The sequence below is a fragment of the Elgaria multicarinata genome, chromosome 12 (genome assembly GCF_023053635.1).
Source record: "Elgaria multicarinata webbii isolate HBS135686 ecotype San Diego chromosome 12, rElgMul1.1.pri, whole genome shotgun sequence".
NCBI classification, from domain to species: Eukaryota; Metazoa; Chordata; class Lepidosauria; order Squamata; family Anguidae; genus Elgaria; species Elgaria multicarinata.
Window position 1 is genome coordinate 36,900,385 of NC_086182.1, and position 15,445 is coordinate 36,915,829.

The 15,445-nt window shown below is 56.3% G+C and overlaps 4 protein-coding genes across 5 annotated transcripts in view; 3 read left to right on the top strand and 1 right to left on the bottom strand.

Annotated features, from left to right (window-relative positions):
- RPS25 (ribosomal protein S25) overlaps positions 1-15,445 on the top strand; it is a 92,729-nt gene that overhangs the window by 24,600 nt on the left and 52,684 nt on the right. The window lies entirely within an intron of this gene.
- On the top strand, positions 377-6,799 carry DPAGT1 (dolichyl-phosphate N-acetylglucosaminephosphotransferase 1). Its single transcript, XM_063139053.1, has 10 exons — positions 377-445; positions 745-1,095; positions 1,407-1,527; positions 1,617-1,830; positions 2,123-2,269; positions 2,484-2,568; positions 2,914-3,102; positions 5,114-5,201; positions 5,321-5,476; positions 5,662-6,799. The coding sequence occupies exons 2-10, from the start codon at positions 941-943 to the stop codon at positions 5,725-5,727; spliced, it is 1,221 nt and encodes a 406-aa protein (XP_062995123.1). The 5' UTR covers positions 377-445; positions 745-940; the 3' UTR covers positions 5,728-6,799.
- Positions 8,535-8,993, top strand: LOC134407335 (histone H2A-beta, sperm). Its single transcript, XM_063139057.1, has one exon. It carries the CDS (start codon positions 8,535-8,537, stop codon positions 8,970-8,972), a length of 438 nt encoding a protein of 145 aa, XP_062995127.1. The 3' UTR covers positions 8,973-8,993.
- The window catches only part of HMBS (hydroxymethylbilane synthase), a 76,363-nt gene continuing 71,212 nt past the window's right edge, over positions 10,295-15,445 (bottom strand). For both annotated transcript variants that reach the window (XM_063139055.1, XM_063139054.1), the window contains 12 exons: positions 15,147-15,219; positions 14,721-14,770; positions 14,566-14,621; positions 14,017-14,094; positions 13,777-13,854; positions 13,417-13,492; positions 13,093-13,206; positions 12,912-12,950; positions 11,733-11,852; positions 11,558-11,611; positions 11,066-11,152; positions 10,295-10,775 (listed from right to left, as the gene is read on the bottom strand). In XM_063139055.1, the coding sequence (XP_062995125.1) occupies positions 10,605-10,775; positions 11,066-11,152; positions 11,558-11,611; positions 11,733-11,852; positions 12,912-12,950; positions 13,093-13,206; positions 13,417-13,492; positions 13,777-13,854; positions 14,017-14,094; positions 14,566-14,621; positions 14,721-14,770; positions 15,147-15,219 (996 nt within the window). In that variant the 3' untranslated portion in view covers positions 10,295-10,604. The remainder of the gene's footprint in view (positions 10,776-11,065; positions 11,153-11,557; positions 11,612-11,732; positions 11,853-12,911; positions 12,951-13,092; positions 13,207-13,416; positions 13,493-13,776; positions 13,855-14,016; positions 14,095-14,565; positions 14,622-14,720; positions 14,771-15,146; positions 15,220-15,445) is intronic.

Below are 15,445 nucleotides of genomic sequence, written 5' to 3' on the forward strand. Positions count from 1 at the left end.
AAACAGCCGCGGCTCCTTTAAACGGCCCCGCCCGGAGCAGAAGCGCGTCGCCCAGCCCATCGAGAGTGGGGTGACGTGGAAGGGAAAGAGGTGGCCAGAGCGGCGCCCACGTGACACCTGGGGCCCGCCATCTTTGGCGTGGGCGGCATCGCTCTCGGCTCAGCCTCTTCGTCCCAAACACCGCCGTTCCAGCCAGTAACAAATATGGCGGCAGTGACGCGGGTCCCATGATACGCTCGGACGGAAAAGCCGCACTGGAAGTTGGCGGTGCATCGCCGTAAAACGTCCGGGCAGAAACCTTTCCAGCGAGCAAGGACGCGAAAGGAAAGGTTCCGGCCTGTCGGGGCGTGAGGTCGCCCAGCAGGGGCGGCAGCGGTGGCGGCGGCGGCCGAGCAAAGGCCCAGGCCCGCCTCTCTGCGGAGCCATCCCGGCCCCTGCCGCTCGGGTAGGCCGGGAAGCCGGGGGTGGTGGTAATGTCATGGCCCGTCTTACCGCCTGGCCGAGGAAGCCCAGATCCTGCTCCCTTGTACACGTGTCCGTTCGTTCCTCAGTCTGGAGGCGTGTGTGTGAACGGGTACAGCCTTGCTGGTTCTGAGTGCCCCCTCCTGCTTGTGGGCGTGACACCCTCCCCACCCCCACCCCACCCGGGTTATTCCACTCGCCTTTCAGGTGTGCACAGATGTGTTCTGTGAGACACAGGTGGACTCTTTGCATCTACAGCGACCGCTTATTTCTTATTCTTAGTGATGGAGATCGGTCACCATGGTTGATGCTGGAACTGGATGCTGGCGTTGGCGGTTGTGGCCTAAGGATCTGCCCTCTGCCACTTGAGCAATAGTCTGCAGCTGACCGACCGGCGGCAGCGACGAGGCCGCCCAGCGACTCCCCTTCCCTCGCCCTTGCATTTCACCACTTGGGCGCCCCCGGACCTGGCCCTGAGATGTGGAAGTTGCCGGTCATCCCCCTGTTGATCAATCTCTTTGGCTCCCTTCTGGGCTTCGTGGCAACTGTGACGCTCATTCCAGCCTTCAAGGACCACTTCATTGCTGCCAAGCTTTTTGGGATTGATTTGAACAAGACTTCCAAGCAACCGATGTGAGTAAACGCACTGCATTCTGTTGTGTTCTAAGCTGCACTTTGCAAGAGTAGAGTGAACCTGGAGCGTAGAAGCCCGTGAGGAGATGTAGGGCTGAGGGCTGGGGCAGTTGTGTTAAGGTATTGCGCAGGGAAGGAGATGCTGGATTAAGTCTGCGTCTACAAAACGTGGAGATCAGTAAAGGGAGTTCCAGCCGCTGCTCTTTGCGCACTCTGACCTTCTGCTCGAAAAGCCCACTTGTGCTTCAGTCCTGCGGTGGGCCTGGTGGGATGGCGTCCAGTAACCTTTGGCCTGTGCTGCGTGTTTTCAGCCCAGAATCCCAAGGCGTCATTAGCGGGGCGGTGTTTCTGATCATTCTCTTCTGCTTCATCCCGGTGCCCTTTCTGAGCTGCTTTGTGGAGGAGCAGTGCAAGGCCTTCCCACACCATGAGGTGAGTCTGGAACCGGGACGGGATGCTCCAGCTGAGTCGGGCGTGGAAGTGCAAGGAGTGGAATCTCACGGCCTCTCTCTGCCTCGCAGTTCGTAGCACTCATTGGTTCCCTTCTCGCCATCTGCTGCATGATCTTCCTGGGCTTCGCGGATGATGTCCTCAATTTGCGCTGGCGCCACAAGCTGCTTCTGCCCACCATGGCCTCGTTGCCTCTGCTCATGGTCTACTTCACCAACTTTGGGAACACCACCATTGTGGTGCCCAAGCCCTTCCGGATGTTGCTGGGCATGCACCTGGACCTGGGTAAGTGACCCACGACCAGCCCTGGCAGCCTGTGTCCCAGGTGACATCCAGGTCGTCTGACTAGTGTCACTAGAACAGCCGTCGTCTTGACATCGCTAGGGGGCAGCTGGCCCTAAGCACTCTGTCGGTGTTGCAATGGGCAGCCGTGGGAGCAAGAGTCCTGGTCTGACAAATACCACGACGGGTGGGTGCGTTGCCACGCCTCCCCACTGCCCCCTGCTCTAGAGAGTGTTGTGTGGCTGGTGACTTCGGAAGGAATAGGAGTGGAGGACGGATGGGTTTTTTCTTGCAGGTATCCTGTACTATGTGTACATGGGCATGTTGGCTGTTTTCTGCACCAACGCAATCAATATTCTTGCTGGAATCAATGGCCTGGAGGCTGGTCAGTCGCTGGTCATCGCTGCCTCAATTGTCACTTTCAACATCATAGAGCTGAATGGTAGGAAGGGGATGATGCCTGGGGACTGGCCCAGAGAAGGCCTTGCGTTGTCTGCTCTGCAGAGCTTCAGGCTGGATGCATAGCAAGAGCAGGGCTCTCCCTCAGCTGCTGTGCTGCAGTGGGCCTGGTGGGCAACTGCACGTGTGGCACGGAGGGCCCTGGGGCTGATGCCAATTGCCTGACCCGGCTGCCTTCCCCCCTCCCTTTCTCACAGGGGATTACAAAGATGACCACATTTTCTCTCTCTACTTCATGATTCCCTTTTTCTTCACCACGTTGGGGTTGCTGTATCACAACTGGTAAGGGACACCATGGAACGAAAGGGCCGGCCCCTGTCTTATGGGAGAGAAGAGATGGGAGGATGTTTGTTTGTGAGGTTGCAGGTTTTGGAGTTCACTCGTAGCAAGACAGGATGTGGTGCTTTGATGTAGCTACCATGTTGAGGGTTCCAGGGGAGCAGGAGGAGGTGGAAGTCTTGCTTCTGGAGCTAGAAGGTCCAAAGGGCCATTTCCTTTGCCTTGAACTGTGTGGGAGTGTCTGATGCCCACAACTGTGAGTTTGTTAGAAGGAGCTTCAAAATGTCACCCGCTCATTAAACCACGTGTTGCCTCTGTTCTGATTGCTCTCTCCCTGGCTGAGTACAGGTACCCATCCCGTGTGTTTGTGGGTGACACGTTCTGCTATTTCGCTGGCATGACCTTTGCCGTGGTGGGAATCCTCGGGCATTTCAGCAAAACTATGCTGCTCTTCTTCATCCCTCAAGTGCTCAACTTCCTCTACTCCTTGCCTCAGCTCTTCCACACCATCCCTTGCCCGCGCCATCGGCTACCCAGGTAACAAGGACTCTGCCGCCTGCCGGCCTTGCTTTGTCAGCGGTTGTGGACTGGTACAGCATGCCTCCCCTACATGTCCCTTGGCTTCGAACCAAGGAATGTTATTATTATTATTATTATTATTATTATTTATTTATATAGCACCATCAATGTACATGGTGCTGTACAGATAACACAGTACATAGCAAGACCCTGCCGCGTAGGCTTACAATCTAATAAGTTGTAGTAAACAATAAAGAGGGAAGGAGAATGCAAACAGGCACAGGGAAGTGTAAACAGGCACAGGGTAGGGCAAAACCAACAGTGTAAAGTCAGAACAAACTCAATATTTGAAGGCTATAGGGAAAAGAAAAGTTTTGAGCTGAGTCTTAAAAGCAGTGATTGAGTTTGTAGTTCTCAAGTGTTCTGGAAGAGCGTTCCAGGCGTAAGGGGCAGCAGAAGAAAAAGGACGAAGCCGAGTAAGGGAAGTGGAGGTCCTTGGGCAGGCGAGAAGCATGGCATCAGAGGAGCGGAGAACCCGAGCGGGGCGATAGTGTGAGATGAGAGAGGAGAGATAGGCAGGAGCTAGGCAGTGAAGAGCTTTGAAGGTCAGTAGGAGAAGTTTATATTGGATTCTGAAGTGAATTGGAAGCCAATGAAGAGATTTCAGAAGTGGAGTGACATGGTCAGAGCGGCGGGCCAAGAAGATGATCTTAGCGGCAGAGTGGTGGACAGAGACCAGCGGACTGATGTGAGACGAAGGAAGGCCAGAGAGAAGAAGGTTGCAGTAGTCCAACCGAGAGATAACCAGTGCGTGAACGAGAGTCTTGGCAGAAGAGACAGACAAAAATGGTCGAATCCTGGCAATATTATACAGGAAGAAACGACAGGATTTAGCTACTGCCTCGATGTGAGGAGTAAAGGAGAGCGAGGAGTCAAATATAAAGCCAAGACTACGAGCTTCCTTGACCGGAGTAAGCGTGACATCGTTGACAGTAAGGGAGAATGAGAGGTGAGGAGAAGGTTTAGGAGGAAAAACTAGCAATTCAGTCTTTGCCATGTTAAGTTTCAAACGACGATGAAGCAGCCAGGCTGAGATATCTGAAAGACATGCCGAGATACGATCGTGAACATCTGGAGAAAGTTCCGGAGATGAAAGATATAATTGTGTATCATCGGCATACAGGTGATATTGGAGGCCGTGAGATTAAATGAGCTTGCCCAAGGGCAGCATGTATAGAGAGAACAACAACGGGCCAAGCACCGAGCCTTGCGGAACCCCAACTGAAAGGGGAAAAGAGGAGGACGAGCTGCCGTTAGCCGACACGCTGAAAGAGCGACCCTCTAGATAGGAGGCGAACCAGTTATAGACAGAGCCACAGAGTCCAAGGTCGTGGAGGGAATCTAAGAGAAGATCGTGATCAACCGTGTCAAAGGCTGCGGTTAGATCAAGGAGAATAAGAACAGAATAATGGCCTTTAGACTTGGCAGTAAGAAGATCATTGGTGATCTTGGTAAGGGCTGTTTCAGTGGAATGCAAAGGACGGAAGCCAGATTGAAAGGGATCCAGAGCAGAGTTATTAGAGAGAAAGTCAAGACAACGAGAGTAGACCAGACGTTCCAGGATCTTTGAGACAAAGGGCAAGAGGGAGACAGGTCGGTAGTTAGACAGGGATAGTCGAATGCTGAGGACTGTAGCGGGTGGGGAATTCTACCAAAGGCTGGATCGCAGGGTTCTTAACTCCAGTTCCCAGAGTTCTCTATGGAGATCCAGGAGAGTTAAATCAGCCTAAATGGGTGGGGGCGCCTTTACTCAGGAGTCTGGGGTGGGCAAGTTGTAGACCTCCACATGTTCTGGTGTTCAGCTCCCATCAGGCTTAGTCAGCATAGCCAATAGTGACGGATGACGGGAGCTGCAGAGCCGCCTTGCCCGTCCCTCCCAGTTGGGGCGCAGGCATCCGTTCCTGGCATCGCTGCATCCTGGGCTGACTGATTTTGTGTCCTTGCTGACTGAGCCTGTGCCTGCCTGCAGATTCAACGTTCACACAGGGAAGCTGGAGATGAGCTATTCCAGGTTCAAGCCAAAGAGTCTCTCTCCCTTGGGAGCACAGATCCTTAAGGTAATGTCAGAACACTCTCAGCATCTGTGGGGTGGGAACATCCAGGTCTCCTTTGGACCAATGAAGTGAAGGAGTGGGAGCTTACTAGGGAAGCACCAGTAGCAAATGTTTCTCCCCAGATATCCAAGAAACTCCATCTGGTTGACGTGCATCGAGGAACAGACAAAGATGGAGAATACATTGAATGCAACAATATGACTCTCATTAACTTTGTGATAAAGCTTATAGGACCAACTCCTGAGAGATCCCTGACTGTTGTGCTGTTGATGATGCAGGTAAGAAGCAGAGCGGGAGGAAGGAGGCCAGGAGTTAGAGACACTGTGGTATAATTCTTTACCAAAGGCTGATGGGGTGGGAAGAGAAAAGGCCTCCTTCATTAAACGTTTGGTCCCAGAATATGGGTAAGAAATCATGTTCTTGGATTACAGCTTGTCCCTTCTGTTGGTTTGTCTCTGTTTAGGTTGCGGGGAGCATCGTTGCCTTTTCTGTCCGGTACCAGCTTGTGCGTCTGTTCTACGACGTCTGAGCTGCCCTTTCGGCACCTGCTCAAGCCCCCACCTCTTGGCTTGCTTCTACGCGTGGCTCAGAGCTGCACATGGCCTGCAGCAGCCGGTCCCCCTCCCAGAAGGGCTTCGGAAAGGGCCTTTGGGGATATACAGGTGTCTTGCGGTGGGGCAGTGGGGGTGATGCCTGTTTGGGGATGGTCTGCTGCTTCTGCTCCTATCATGGGAGCTGCACTGTGTGTTCCCGTAGCATCGCTGCTGTACTGACAAAAGTGGAAACGTCACAATATGGGTGGGTGGGTGGGTTGACGGGCTGGTTTTGTATATCTTTCTCTGGTGCAGCGTTACACAGCTGCTACCGCCGCCACGAACGTCTTTTTAGGGTGAACAGGCCCAAAGCACATGCAGCCTGGACTGAACTGCTCCCTCCCTCCTTCTCACTGGCTCCTGCATGTTAAGTTTCCTGCGAGCGGAATAAGCTGCAGCCGCCTGTGATTTTCTCCTGTATTGGCAAGCGCCCTTGTGAAGACGATGAGGAAACAGCGTTCTCCCTCCGGTCGGCTAAGGCCAGCTGCAACAACTTTAGCGATGAGCTCCTGAGCCAGAGCCCCAGGCAGCGTTGGGGAGGGGGCTTTGTAAATATTCCCCCTCGCCTGGGTGAGTGAAGGGCTTTATGTCAGTGTCACTTTTGTGTCTCATGGTTGGCGATGAGGTGCCAGAACTGCCACCCCTAAGCAGGCTCACGGTGGAGGGAGAGCCCAGCGGGGGTGACTTCAGCTCACGCTTGCGTAAGTTTGCGCACGGAGCCCATTCAGGACTCCTGCACCAAACCACTTCTGTGCTACGTCCACTCCCCCTGCCCACCACAAACCCCCAATGGAGATGATTTTGATGGTGCTTTTCTATGCCATTATCTTGTGCACATTGATGGTGGTAGACCTGTCCAGAGCAGTAAAAAAAAAAAAGGGCCAGTGGTTAATGCATTCTGAGGATATGGGAAAGGGGGAGGAATGTTAAAAACCAAGGGATATTTTAGCCTTCAGTCAGGAGGGCAGGAGACAGACGACCCTTTAATAAAGCCATGAATGAATGGAAGTGGAAGTTGTGTTTATTGGGGAAGGGAGGCTCATGCAACAGAAGGCGTTTTGGCAGGCTCCCTTGAGCCGTCAAGGGAAGGACTTCTCCAAGTTCGTGCCCATCTTACCTCTTAGTAATTCCTCCCTACTTACTCCCACCTGCTTTGGTCCTGCCCAGGCTGGAATGTGGCCCCTGAGACCTTTTCTCAAATTGGAACTTGGTCTTCAGACTGAAAAAGTCCTTCCAGCCCCTGCCTTACTGCTTCTCTTCAACTGCACTATTCACACTTATTGTGGCCCTTTCTGTGTTGTCTCATTCATCTAAAATCTCATCCTGTTCTGCATGACTACCATGAAACAATGCGGGGGGGGGGGGCTTTTAAGAATGGGCTCTCCTGACTGCCCAAGTGTGAGGGCATGGCCACGAGAAGCAGCTTGTTCATTCCAATAATAATAATGGGCCCCCACTAATAATAATAATAATAATAATAATAATAATAATAATAATAATAATAGGGCCCCACTAATAATAATAATAATAATGATGATGGGGGCCCAATAATAATAATAATAATAATAATAATAATAATAATAATAATAATGGGGGCCATGGCCTTAGATGTGACTTGCAGTTGGGGTGACACAAGAGGGGCTGAGTAGGTGATCACAACCGTGTCTGCTGCTGCTGCAGTCACTTACGGGGTAAGATATGGTAACAGAGCCGCTGTTTCCTTAGCCTCTGAATGCAATTGACGTCTGTTGCCTCTGGATACCTTTCACAGGGCCGGCCGCACCACATTCCCAGTTGTGGCCTAGTATGCAGACCTTACTGCCTGTGGCATCACCTTTGTGACGAGTTCAGATGGTGACAGAAGTCAAAGTTCCACTTAGATGCCTCACAGTTATGGAACCTCCTCCCTGGAGAGGCCATCTGTCCACTTGAGGGGTTTTTTTTGGAAGAGAATATAAGGAGAGCTGTGCCAGAGCAGACCGAGGCGCCACGTAGTCCTGCATTCCGCTCACTCAGTCTGGGACATGAATGCTATAGCATGATATCTCTTTTCTGTGCGGTTCTGAGCTGGTAAGACTCTTTGCTGCAGGTGGTTGGTCCGAGTGCAGCAGCTAAGAGACAGACCTAGGAAGTCCCTCTGCCATGCCCACGGGCGTTCTGCGTGGGCAGCCCACACTTGAGAGAATAATGACTTGCTTTACGAGGCGCTTGTGAGCAGATAAGGCAGGTAAACGGCCTTGAGTACTAGAAAGTGCTGTATAAGCATTAGGCCTGTTAATGTTTAAAACGTGCCTGTTTTGTGAGGCAAACTGCTCTAAAAGTGTTTTGGGGAAAGTGATATATACACATTTTAAGGATTCTCTTAGGATATACAGGATATCTCTTACCCACGTGGGGGATGGGGGATTCCCGCCGGCTCCTTCCTGCGCAATAAGGGGACAGAGAGGCGCTTTCGCGCCTGGCCGGCAAGGAAGTGGGTGGGCGCAGAGAAGCGCGGCCCTCCCGCGTATTTTGAATTTGGCGCGCTGCTTTCCCAGTGGCCGGGAAGCTGGTGGCGGCGTGCCCAATCAGCGCGCCGGCTGGCCACGGCAGCGGGCCAATGCGAGCGAGCGCCGTCCAATGGGCGGAAGGCGCGGCTCCTATAAATGCGCGGAAAGCGCGGGCCAGGCTGTTCATTCGCCTCCTTCCGCGCGCGCCTGCCTGCTGGGTCCATCCTTCCCTCCCTCCGTCCCTGGAGTGGGCCATGTCGGGGCGCGGGAAAGCGGCCGTCGGGGCGGCGGCGCGGGCCAAGGCCCGGTCGCGCTCGTCGCGGGCCGGGCTGCAGTTCCCGGTGGGCCGCGTGCACCGGCTGCTGCGGCGCGGGCGCTACGCGGAGCGCGTGGGGGCCGGCGCGCCCGTCTACCTGGCGGCGGTGCTGGAGTACCTGACGGCCGAGATCCTGGAGCTGGCGGGCAACGCGGCGCGCGACAACCGCAAGACGCGCATCGTGCCGCGCCACGTGCAGCTGGCGGTGCGCAACGACGAAGAGCTCAGCCGCCTGCTGGGCCGCGTCACCATCGCGCAGGGCGGCGTCCTGCCCAACATCCCCGCGGCGCTGCTGCCGCGCAAGGCCGGCGGAGCGGCCAGCGCCGGGGCGGCGGCGCCCAGGAAGAAGGCCAGCCAGGCCTCGCAGGAGTACTAGCCCCGGCCGGGGCGGCGGCGGCGGCGACGGCCACGAGACGGTGGTGGAGTAGCGGCGGCGGCAGGAGGCGGCCCCCCTCGCTATCCGGGACCGCGACGCCCCCAGGGCCGCCGCGGCGCTTCGGGACGGGGCCCACAGACGGCGCGCCACGTTTGGACAGGCGGGCGGCGGGGCTGCCGCCGGGACTGTGTGACTTCGAGGCGGGCGGCGGGTTCATTAAAGAGCCGAGTGCATTGCAGCCGAGTGGCCTCTCCGTTTGTGGGGCGGGGCGGGGGCGAGCGGGCTTGGCGGGGGGGGGGGGCTGGGCATCAAAACGAGCTCCATCCGCCCAAAGCGTTCCCTGTGACGGGGCTGCCATGCGAACGCCGAGCTCCTGCGCGTCGCTGGGGGAAGAGGGCAGCTCAAACGGTAGCAGGGGAGGCTTCGGACGACGGGCCGGAACGCGGCTCAGAGTGGCCCAAAGCCCTCTTTGCAATACAGGGAACTTGAGGGATGTGCTGCTGGGAGGCCTGGACAGGGATGGCGGTGCGCGGGGCTTTACCCTAACCCATAGCCAAGATGGGGAAGGTGCCGTTGCTTGCCGCAGTGCCTGAGCTCTTCCCACAATGGCCAACCAGATGCCTCCGGTCGGGCCCCTCCTGCTCGTCCAACAGGTACTCGGAGGCAAGTCGAGGTGGGGCTTGAGGCTCTCCTTTTTGAACTCGCTTGTGCCAGAAGTGTTGGGTGGGCAGGTGAGACATCTGGGGGGCCTGCAACAGCTGGACAAGGGCTTCTGAGTAAGGCTGCCCCATCCCCGCTGAGGCCACTGAAATGAACACAAGGAAGGAAACAAGTGTTTGTCTTGGTGACAAAAGAACTTGAGCCCCCTTCTTGTACTGAAATGGAGCGTGCTCAGGTGCCCTGACCCTTAACTCCCAAGGGCATGTTTGGGCCCCGGAGCCCCCTTTTTCATTTGGGTCTGTTTGGTGGATCTTGGGGTTTAGCAAAAAAAAAAAACCCACCCACCACCCAAAGTTCTTGCGAGCCTGAGGTTTGCCTGCTCCTGCCATCTCTTCTCTAGGCCAGGGCTGGCCATCCTGCAACCCTCCAGATGCTTTGGCCTGTTGATCTGCCATGAGCCCTTAACCAGCAGAGTCAATGGTGAGGGATAATGGGACATGTAGGCCAAAATGCTTGGAGGGGCCACAAGAAGCCCAACCCCTGCTGCTTTAGGAAAACTGGTTTCCCTCCTCTGAAAACAGGCTAGTTCTTCTCGCTGGACTAAGAGCCCCTAGAAGTCCATTTGCACCCACTGCCTGCTTGAACAAGGCTTCAGGCACTGCTTTCAGTTTAGATGTCTTTAATCAATTTTGGCAATAATTATAAACCAATATGAATCACTTAATTCTATACAACTGGTACCCCGCCTCTGCCTTGTGTAAGAACAAAAGTGTGAGTCCAGCTTCTTTGTGAGGGTTCCTCGAATTTTGAGCTGTGTGTTACTGGGAATGATCCTTGCCAGCAGCAACATTCAGCAAAAAATGAGACTATTAGCCAGTCTGTAGGAGCTGAAATGAACAGTGGTAGCTACCGTAATAAATTAAGATCTCTAAGAGAGGGGAGAAATTGGCAAGTGGTGTGGGGAGCAGCCCCTCAGGCGTCGTTCAGCTGCCTGGCCACGCTGAGGATGTGCCCGGCCCCTCGGCTCAACAGCAGCCCAGCCAGCTCAATGCCCAGCTTCTCTGCAGCCTCTTGAGCCAGGTGGGGGATGTTCTTGGCTGTGATGCCGACGTGCTGGATGTCATCATTGGGCCCATCTCCGTTCTGAAAAAGGGCAGGTGGCTCGTGGGCAGGTCCCTGGCAGAGGACGCCCCACACCCTCCAGCTGACACCACAGGGGAGGGGGCTGCGTCTAGGGCGACCCTGACCCATTCAGTGGACCAAGCGGTCAGAATTCCAGCTGGGGTAACCAGGCCTGCCATGAAACAGAACCAGAAGGGGGCACTCCTGGCTGAGGTGCCCAGCAGGTGGGGCCAGACTTCATCCAGAGACCTAAGAGACAGGGGGGGGCGTCTCCCCAAATGGGATGTTTTCAAAGCAACAGAAGCGGGTACCTCCTGTGAGAAATTCACGCTGGTTTGCATGGTCTCCCGCAGGCTGTCGGATCCATCCAGGCTGTAAACGGCTCCAGTCATATATAACTAGGGAGAACAAAGAGGAATGTTTACTTGAGCAGAGGAAAGTGCAAGCGAGCAGTGCAGAGAGAAGAGCAGAAGGCCACCTCGGGGCCCCTCCTTAGAGAAGGCGTGGGCAAGCCGGGAAGCCGCCTCTAGTTTTCTACGTGGCCCCCAAAATAAGCATTATGAAGGCTGCAGGATTAGAATGTTCAAGGTGTTTCACCTCCGTCATCTTGGAATGACCTTTACAACAGCTCTAAGGCACCCAGTGAGTTCATAGCAGAGGCAAGATGGGGACCAGGGACCCCTGGATTCATTACTCGGTCCCGGCCCCCTCCATCCTGCTCTATCCTTCAGAATAGTCTCCATCGTTAACCCCCACCCCATGTCAGGAAGCAAATGAGCAGCAACGGCGGCCTGTGTTATTACCTGAAAGTCCTTCAGCAGGGTGGTCACTGCCACCGGCACGCTGCAGCCACCCTCCTGGAATGCAAAGTGTCAGAGAGGTCAACGACCTTGCCGCCATCGAGAAGCTCCCCTCCGCCCTGCTTCTCCCCCCCCCCCCGCTCCTTTGGCCGCAGAACCGGCACCTCCCCAACCTTACCAGGTGCTTCATGAAGGCCCTCTCGGCAATGCAGCGCAGCACGGTCTCCCCATCGTGCAGAACAGACACCATGTCCAGAATCTCCTGGTCTCTGGCTCTCACCTCCACAGCTAGGGCACCCTGCAAGGAAAGAGGCAGCCCATGCGTGCCCTGCTCAGCCTCTGCTACAGCGGAGTGGCTCTGAGTTGCCCCCTCCCCTATGATTAAAAGCCCCCGCCCAGCCCGCAATGAGCAGGGACAGCTGTCTTGAAAGAGAGAGGACGTGGGGGGGGCCCTCCCCCATTCTGAAAACAGGGATCCATTTGGGACATGGATATCGAACACACACAAACCAATAGTTTAAGATGGATCTGTTGTTGGGAGTTTCAAGTAAAAAAAAAACCCCGCTGTTCAGAGGTTTCACCTGTCAGGGCTCAGGGAAAAGCTGAGTGGGCACCTAATTAAAGAAAACTTGCTGATTAATCAACTGCATTTTAGTTGATTAATTAAATTAGCATTTGCAAAAAAATAGTTTGAGGGTCTTCCCACCCCCTCTGTTTAGGCACAGATATTGCAGCCGGGTATCATCTTAGACTGGACCTTCCTTTGTTGTGACGCAGAAGGAACGTGGGGCGATTTAAGTGTTCTTCCAATTAATTACATTGAAGGCTACTTTAAAGAACATGTTGATCAAGGAGTTTTAATTACTGATCTAAACATCACCTGGTCAAAAGACATACTGCCCCACCCCCGCTCACCACTGTTCCCGGTGGAAACTATGGGGAAACTTGCAAGTTACCTAGATTTGCTGCCTAGACACAGCGCCTCTACAGGGACCGCTTTCGCCAGGGGCCTTCTGAGGGTGGGCTTGGAGGTCTGAGAGCCCCACCTCGCTTGCCCTCCACTTCTTAGCCCAAGCGAGGTTCACTTGTGGGAGGACAGGGTGAGCTGCTGGCCTCTCAGGCGAGGGGGCACCGGCGAGGAGCGTATGGCTACGTCGCTTCCCAGCTCCGGCGTAGATGCTAGAAGAGGGCCTGCCCGAGAGGCGCACGGAGCCTGCTGTGCCGGCCAGGGGGTGGGGCGTGTGAGGCGCAGGATCAGGGCCTGCGTGTCACCCGGTCCAGGAGGAGGGGAGGGGGACCGGCCACGTTGGGCTCAGCTGTCGGCACAGCAGGGAACACCGGGGAGCACGGCACGCACCTGCCCGACAGCGTATAAGCACTCCGTGGGGCTCAGGATCTGGAGAGAAGCAAAACGGGGGCGAGGGATTAGCCTCCCCAAGAAAGCCTCAGCGCCCCACCAAGAAGGGCACCCCGCCAGGCCAAGGCCTGACTCCAAGCAGGGGCCACCCCCCCGGGCACCTCAATCCACCCCCGCTCACCTGGCCAATGCGGCTCTCCCAGCCCATCCGCCGCAGGCCGGCAGCAGCCAGAACAATGGCGCTGAAGTCCTCCTTCTCGTCCAGCTTCTTCAAGCGGGTGTTCAAATTGCCCCTCTGCAGGATGGCTTAAGTGAAAACAAGAGGCCAAGAGCAGCGGCTGGAGGGCGAGGGGGCGGCACTTCCACACCTGGCCACCAGGGGGCTCCGGCACGCCATAATCAACACACACGCGCACACACACTACCCCCCCCCTTGCAGGTGTGTGAAAATGCAGAGGGCAGGGAGGGGGGGTTAGAATGGCATTGTGGAATGGCAAAAGGATACAATATCCCGGAATTCCAGCTGAGGGAACATCCTCTTCAGCTGAGCTGCCCGACGAAGTGAGCTGGTCCCAATCACACTGGGGGTGGGTGGGGGCAAAACAGAAGCTGGGTCAAGGGGCAGCCCCCTCCTGCCCAAACCATCCCTGGGCTCCTCCGCTCTACGAAAGGCGCCCTTCTCTTCCTGGCTGTTTTGCTGCCCAGAGGGGCGGCCCTTTCGATGCCCTCCAGCCCCTGGGAGTGCCAACTCTGCCCATGGCAGCTGCTCAGCCAGGGCCCCTTCCCAGCATGGCTACCCAGGGAGAGGGGCTTAAGTGGGGGTGTCTGAGGGGCACACAGCCCAGAAGGGAGGAAGCAGGCTCACCTCTTCTCGGGGAGGCTGCTGAGGGTTTTGCCAGCATGTCTGGGGTGAAAGACCACGGCGTCGTAGGGGCTCTCTCTCCTGGAAAGGAATGGGGGGGGGGAGTGCATTTTAGGAAGCAGCTCCCAGGCCCCCTGAGTGACGCACACCTGCCTGGGCAGGCCCTGGCACTGCAGGGAGGGAAAGGTGGGCGGCCAGAGAAGTCCCTGCTGGGCCCAGACAGCAGAAGAGCTCAGCACTCACTTGCAGACGGCGCCAATGGTGAAGCCGGGCGGGAGGGACGTGGGCAGGTCCTTCAGGGAGTGCACCACCAAGTCAACCCTGGAAGAATCAGAGCAGCCCGGTTGGTGACTGGGCGCTAAGCCTGAGAGCAGCCTCTGAGTCATGAGCCCTGCATGGCCATAAAGCTCAGTGGGTGGCCATGAACAGGTCGGTCTCCCCGTGAGCAGACTGTGCGCTTTAGAAAATTGGGCTCTGTTCCCTCAGGAGAGGGCAGGGAGACACCGAAGACCCGAGGGGAGGGTACCGCCGGAAGGCTGCGGCTCCGCTGCCAGTCCTGCTCCGCGCCTGGCCTCCCTCTCCCCGGAGCGAGTGGATTCCTCGCTGGCAACGCTGGAGCAGAGGAGGTGCTTCCACCCACCGGGGATTCATCGCTTGCCGGGAGGCTCCGGCTGAGGGGCTGCCCGCCCGCACCAAGGGCCCTGCCAGGCTGTGCTGCCCCGACTCCTGGACTTCCGCGGAGGGGGGGGGTGTGTGCGCTTCCCACACGCCTCCCAGGCAAAGAGCACTTACTCCTTCCTTTGCAGTGCATTTTCCAGCTCCTTGGTGAAGAGGCTTTTCTCCCCAATCTAAATGGAGAGAGAGAGGGTTACAGCCCGGGCCGCATCCTGCCCGCCTCGCACCCGTTGAGCCATATTGGTGCGTCAAGGGAGGAAGAGAGAGCTTACCTTGGACAGCGCCGTGTCCAGGATCTTGTCCCCAGTGGTGGACATGGCAACTAGGCAGAGAGAGGCAGAAATGACCGGTGGGATCACACTGAACCAGCACCACCAGGAGACCCGGCCCCCTTTGCCCTCCGCCCTGGAGAGGGTCCCTGCGGAGGGCAGGCGAAGGGTGCGCTTTCTAACCACTCCCAGCTTTTCATCTGGGGCCCAAGAAGTGCAGCAGCCAAGCAACACAGACGTTTCTAGATATATGTTGTCTGTTTGAGCGGTTGTGATTTTTAAAAATTTTGCATATTGTAATTTAAATTTTTCGCACCTTTGCGAACTGCCCCTATATCGCTTCTGGGGCGATATAGAAATGAAATTAATTGCCGTGGCCTACTTCCCCTCCCCACCCAGCCCTGCTTGGCCTCGCAGCCCAACACTCACCAATCTCGAAGCGGAGGTGCGAGTGGTGTTCCTGCAGCATCTGCACCACGCTGTCCGTCTGGATCCGGGCCAGCTGCAACAGAAGCAAGAGAAGGGAGGCCAAGTGCCGGGGCAGGTGCGGGGGGTGTCCAGCTCGGTCCCTTCAGAAACGCCGAGGGCAAGCGCTTGCCACGCCTGTAGCCAGGGGCCCTTCTGCACAAGGAGGCTAGGCCCACCCCGTGCCCTGCGAGCTCGAGGCCCGTTCGCCTGGGGCTGCTTGTCCCTTCCTGCAGTTCTGTGGGGGCAGCTGGAGCCTGATC

Coding starts and splice junctions, on each gene's coding strand:
- LOC134407335 (XM_063139057.1), top strand. CDS start 8,535: ATGTCGGGGCGCGGGAAAGCGGCCGTCGGGGCGGCGGCGCGGGCCAAG.
- DPAGT1 (XM_063139053.1), top strand. CDS start 941: ATGTGGAAGTTGCCGGTCATCCCCCTGTTGATCAATCTCTTTGGCTCC. Junction 1,096..1,406: donor AAGACTTCCAAGCAACCGAT/GTGAGTAAACGC, acceptor GCGTGTTTTCAG/CCCAGAATCCCAAGGCGTCA. Junction 2,270..2,483: donor CAACATCATAGAGCTGAATG/GTAGGAAGGGGA, acceptor CCTTTCTCACAG/GGGATTACAAAGATGACCAC.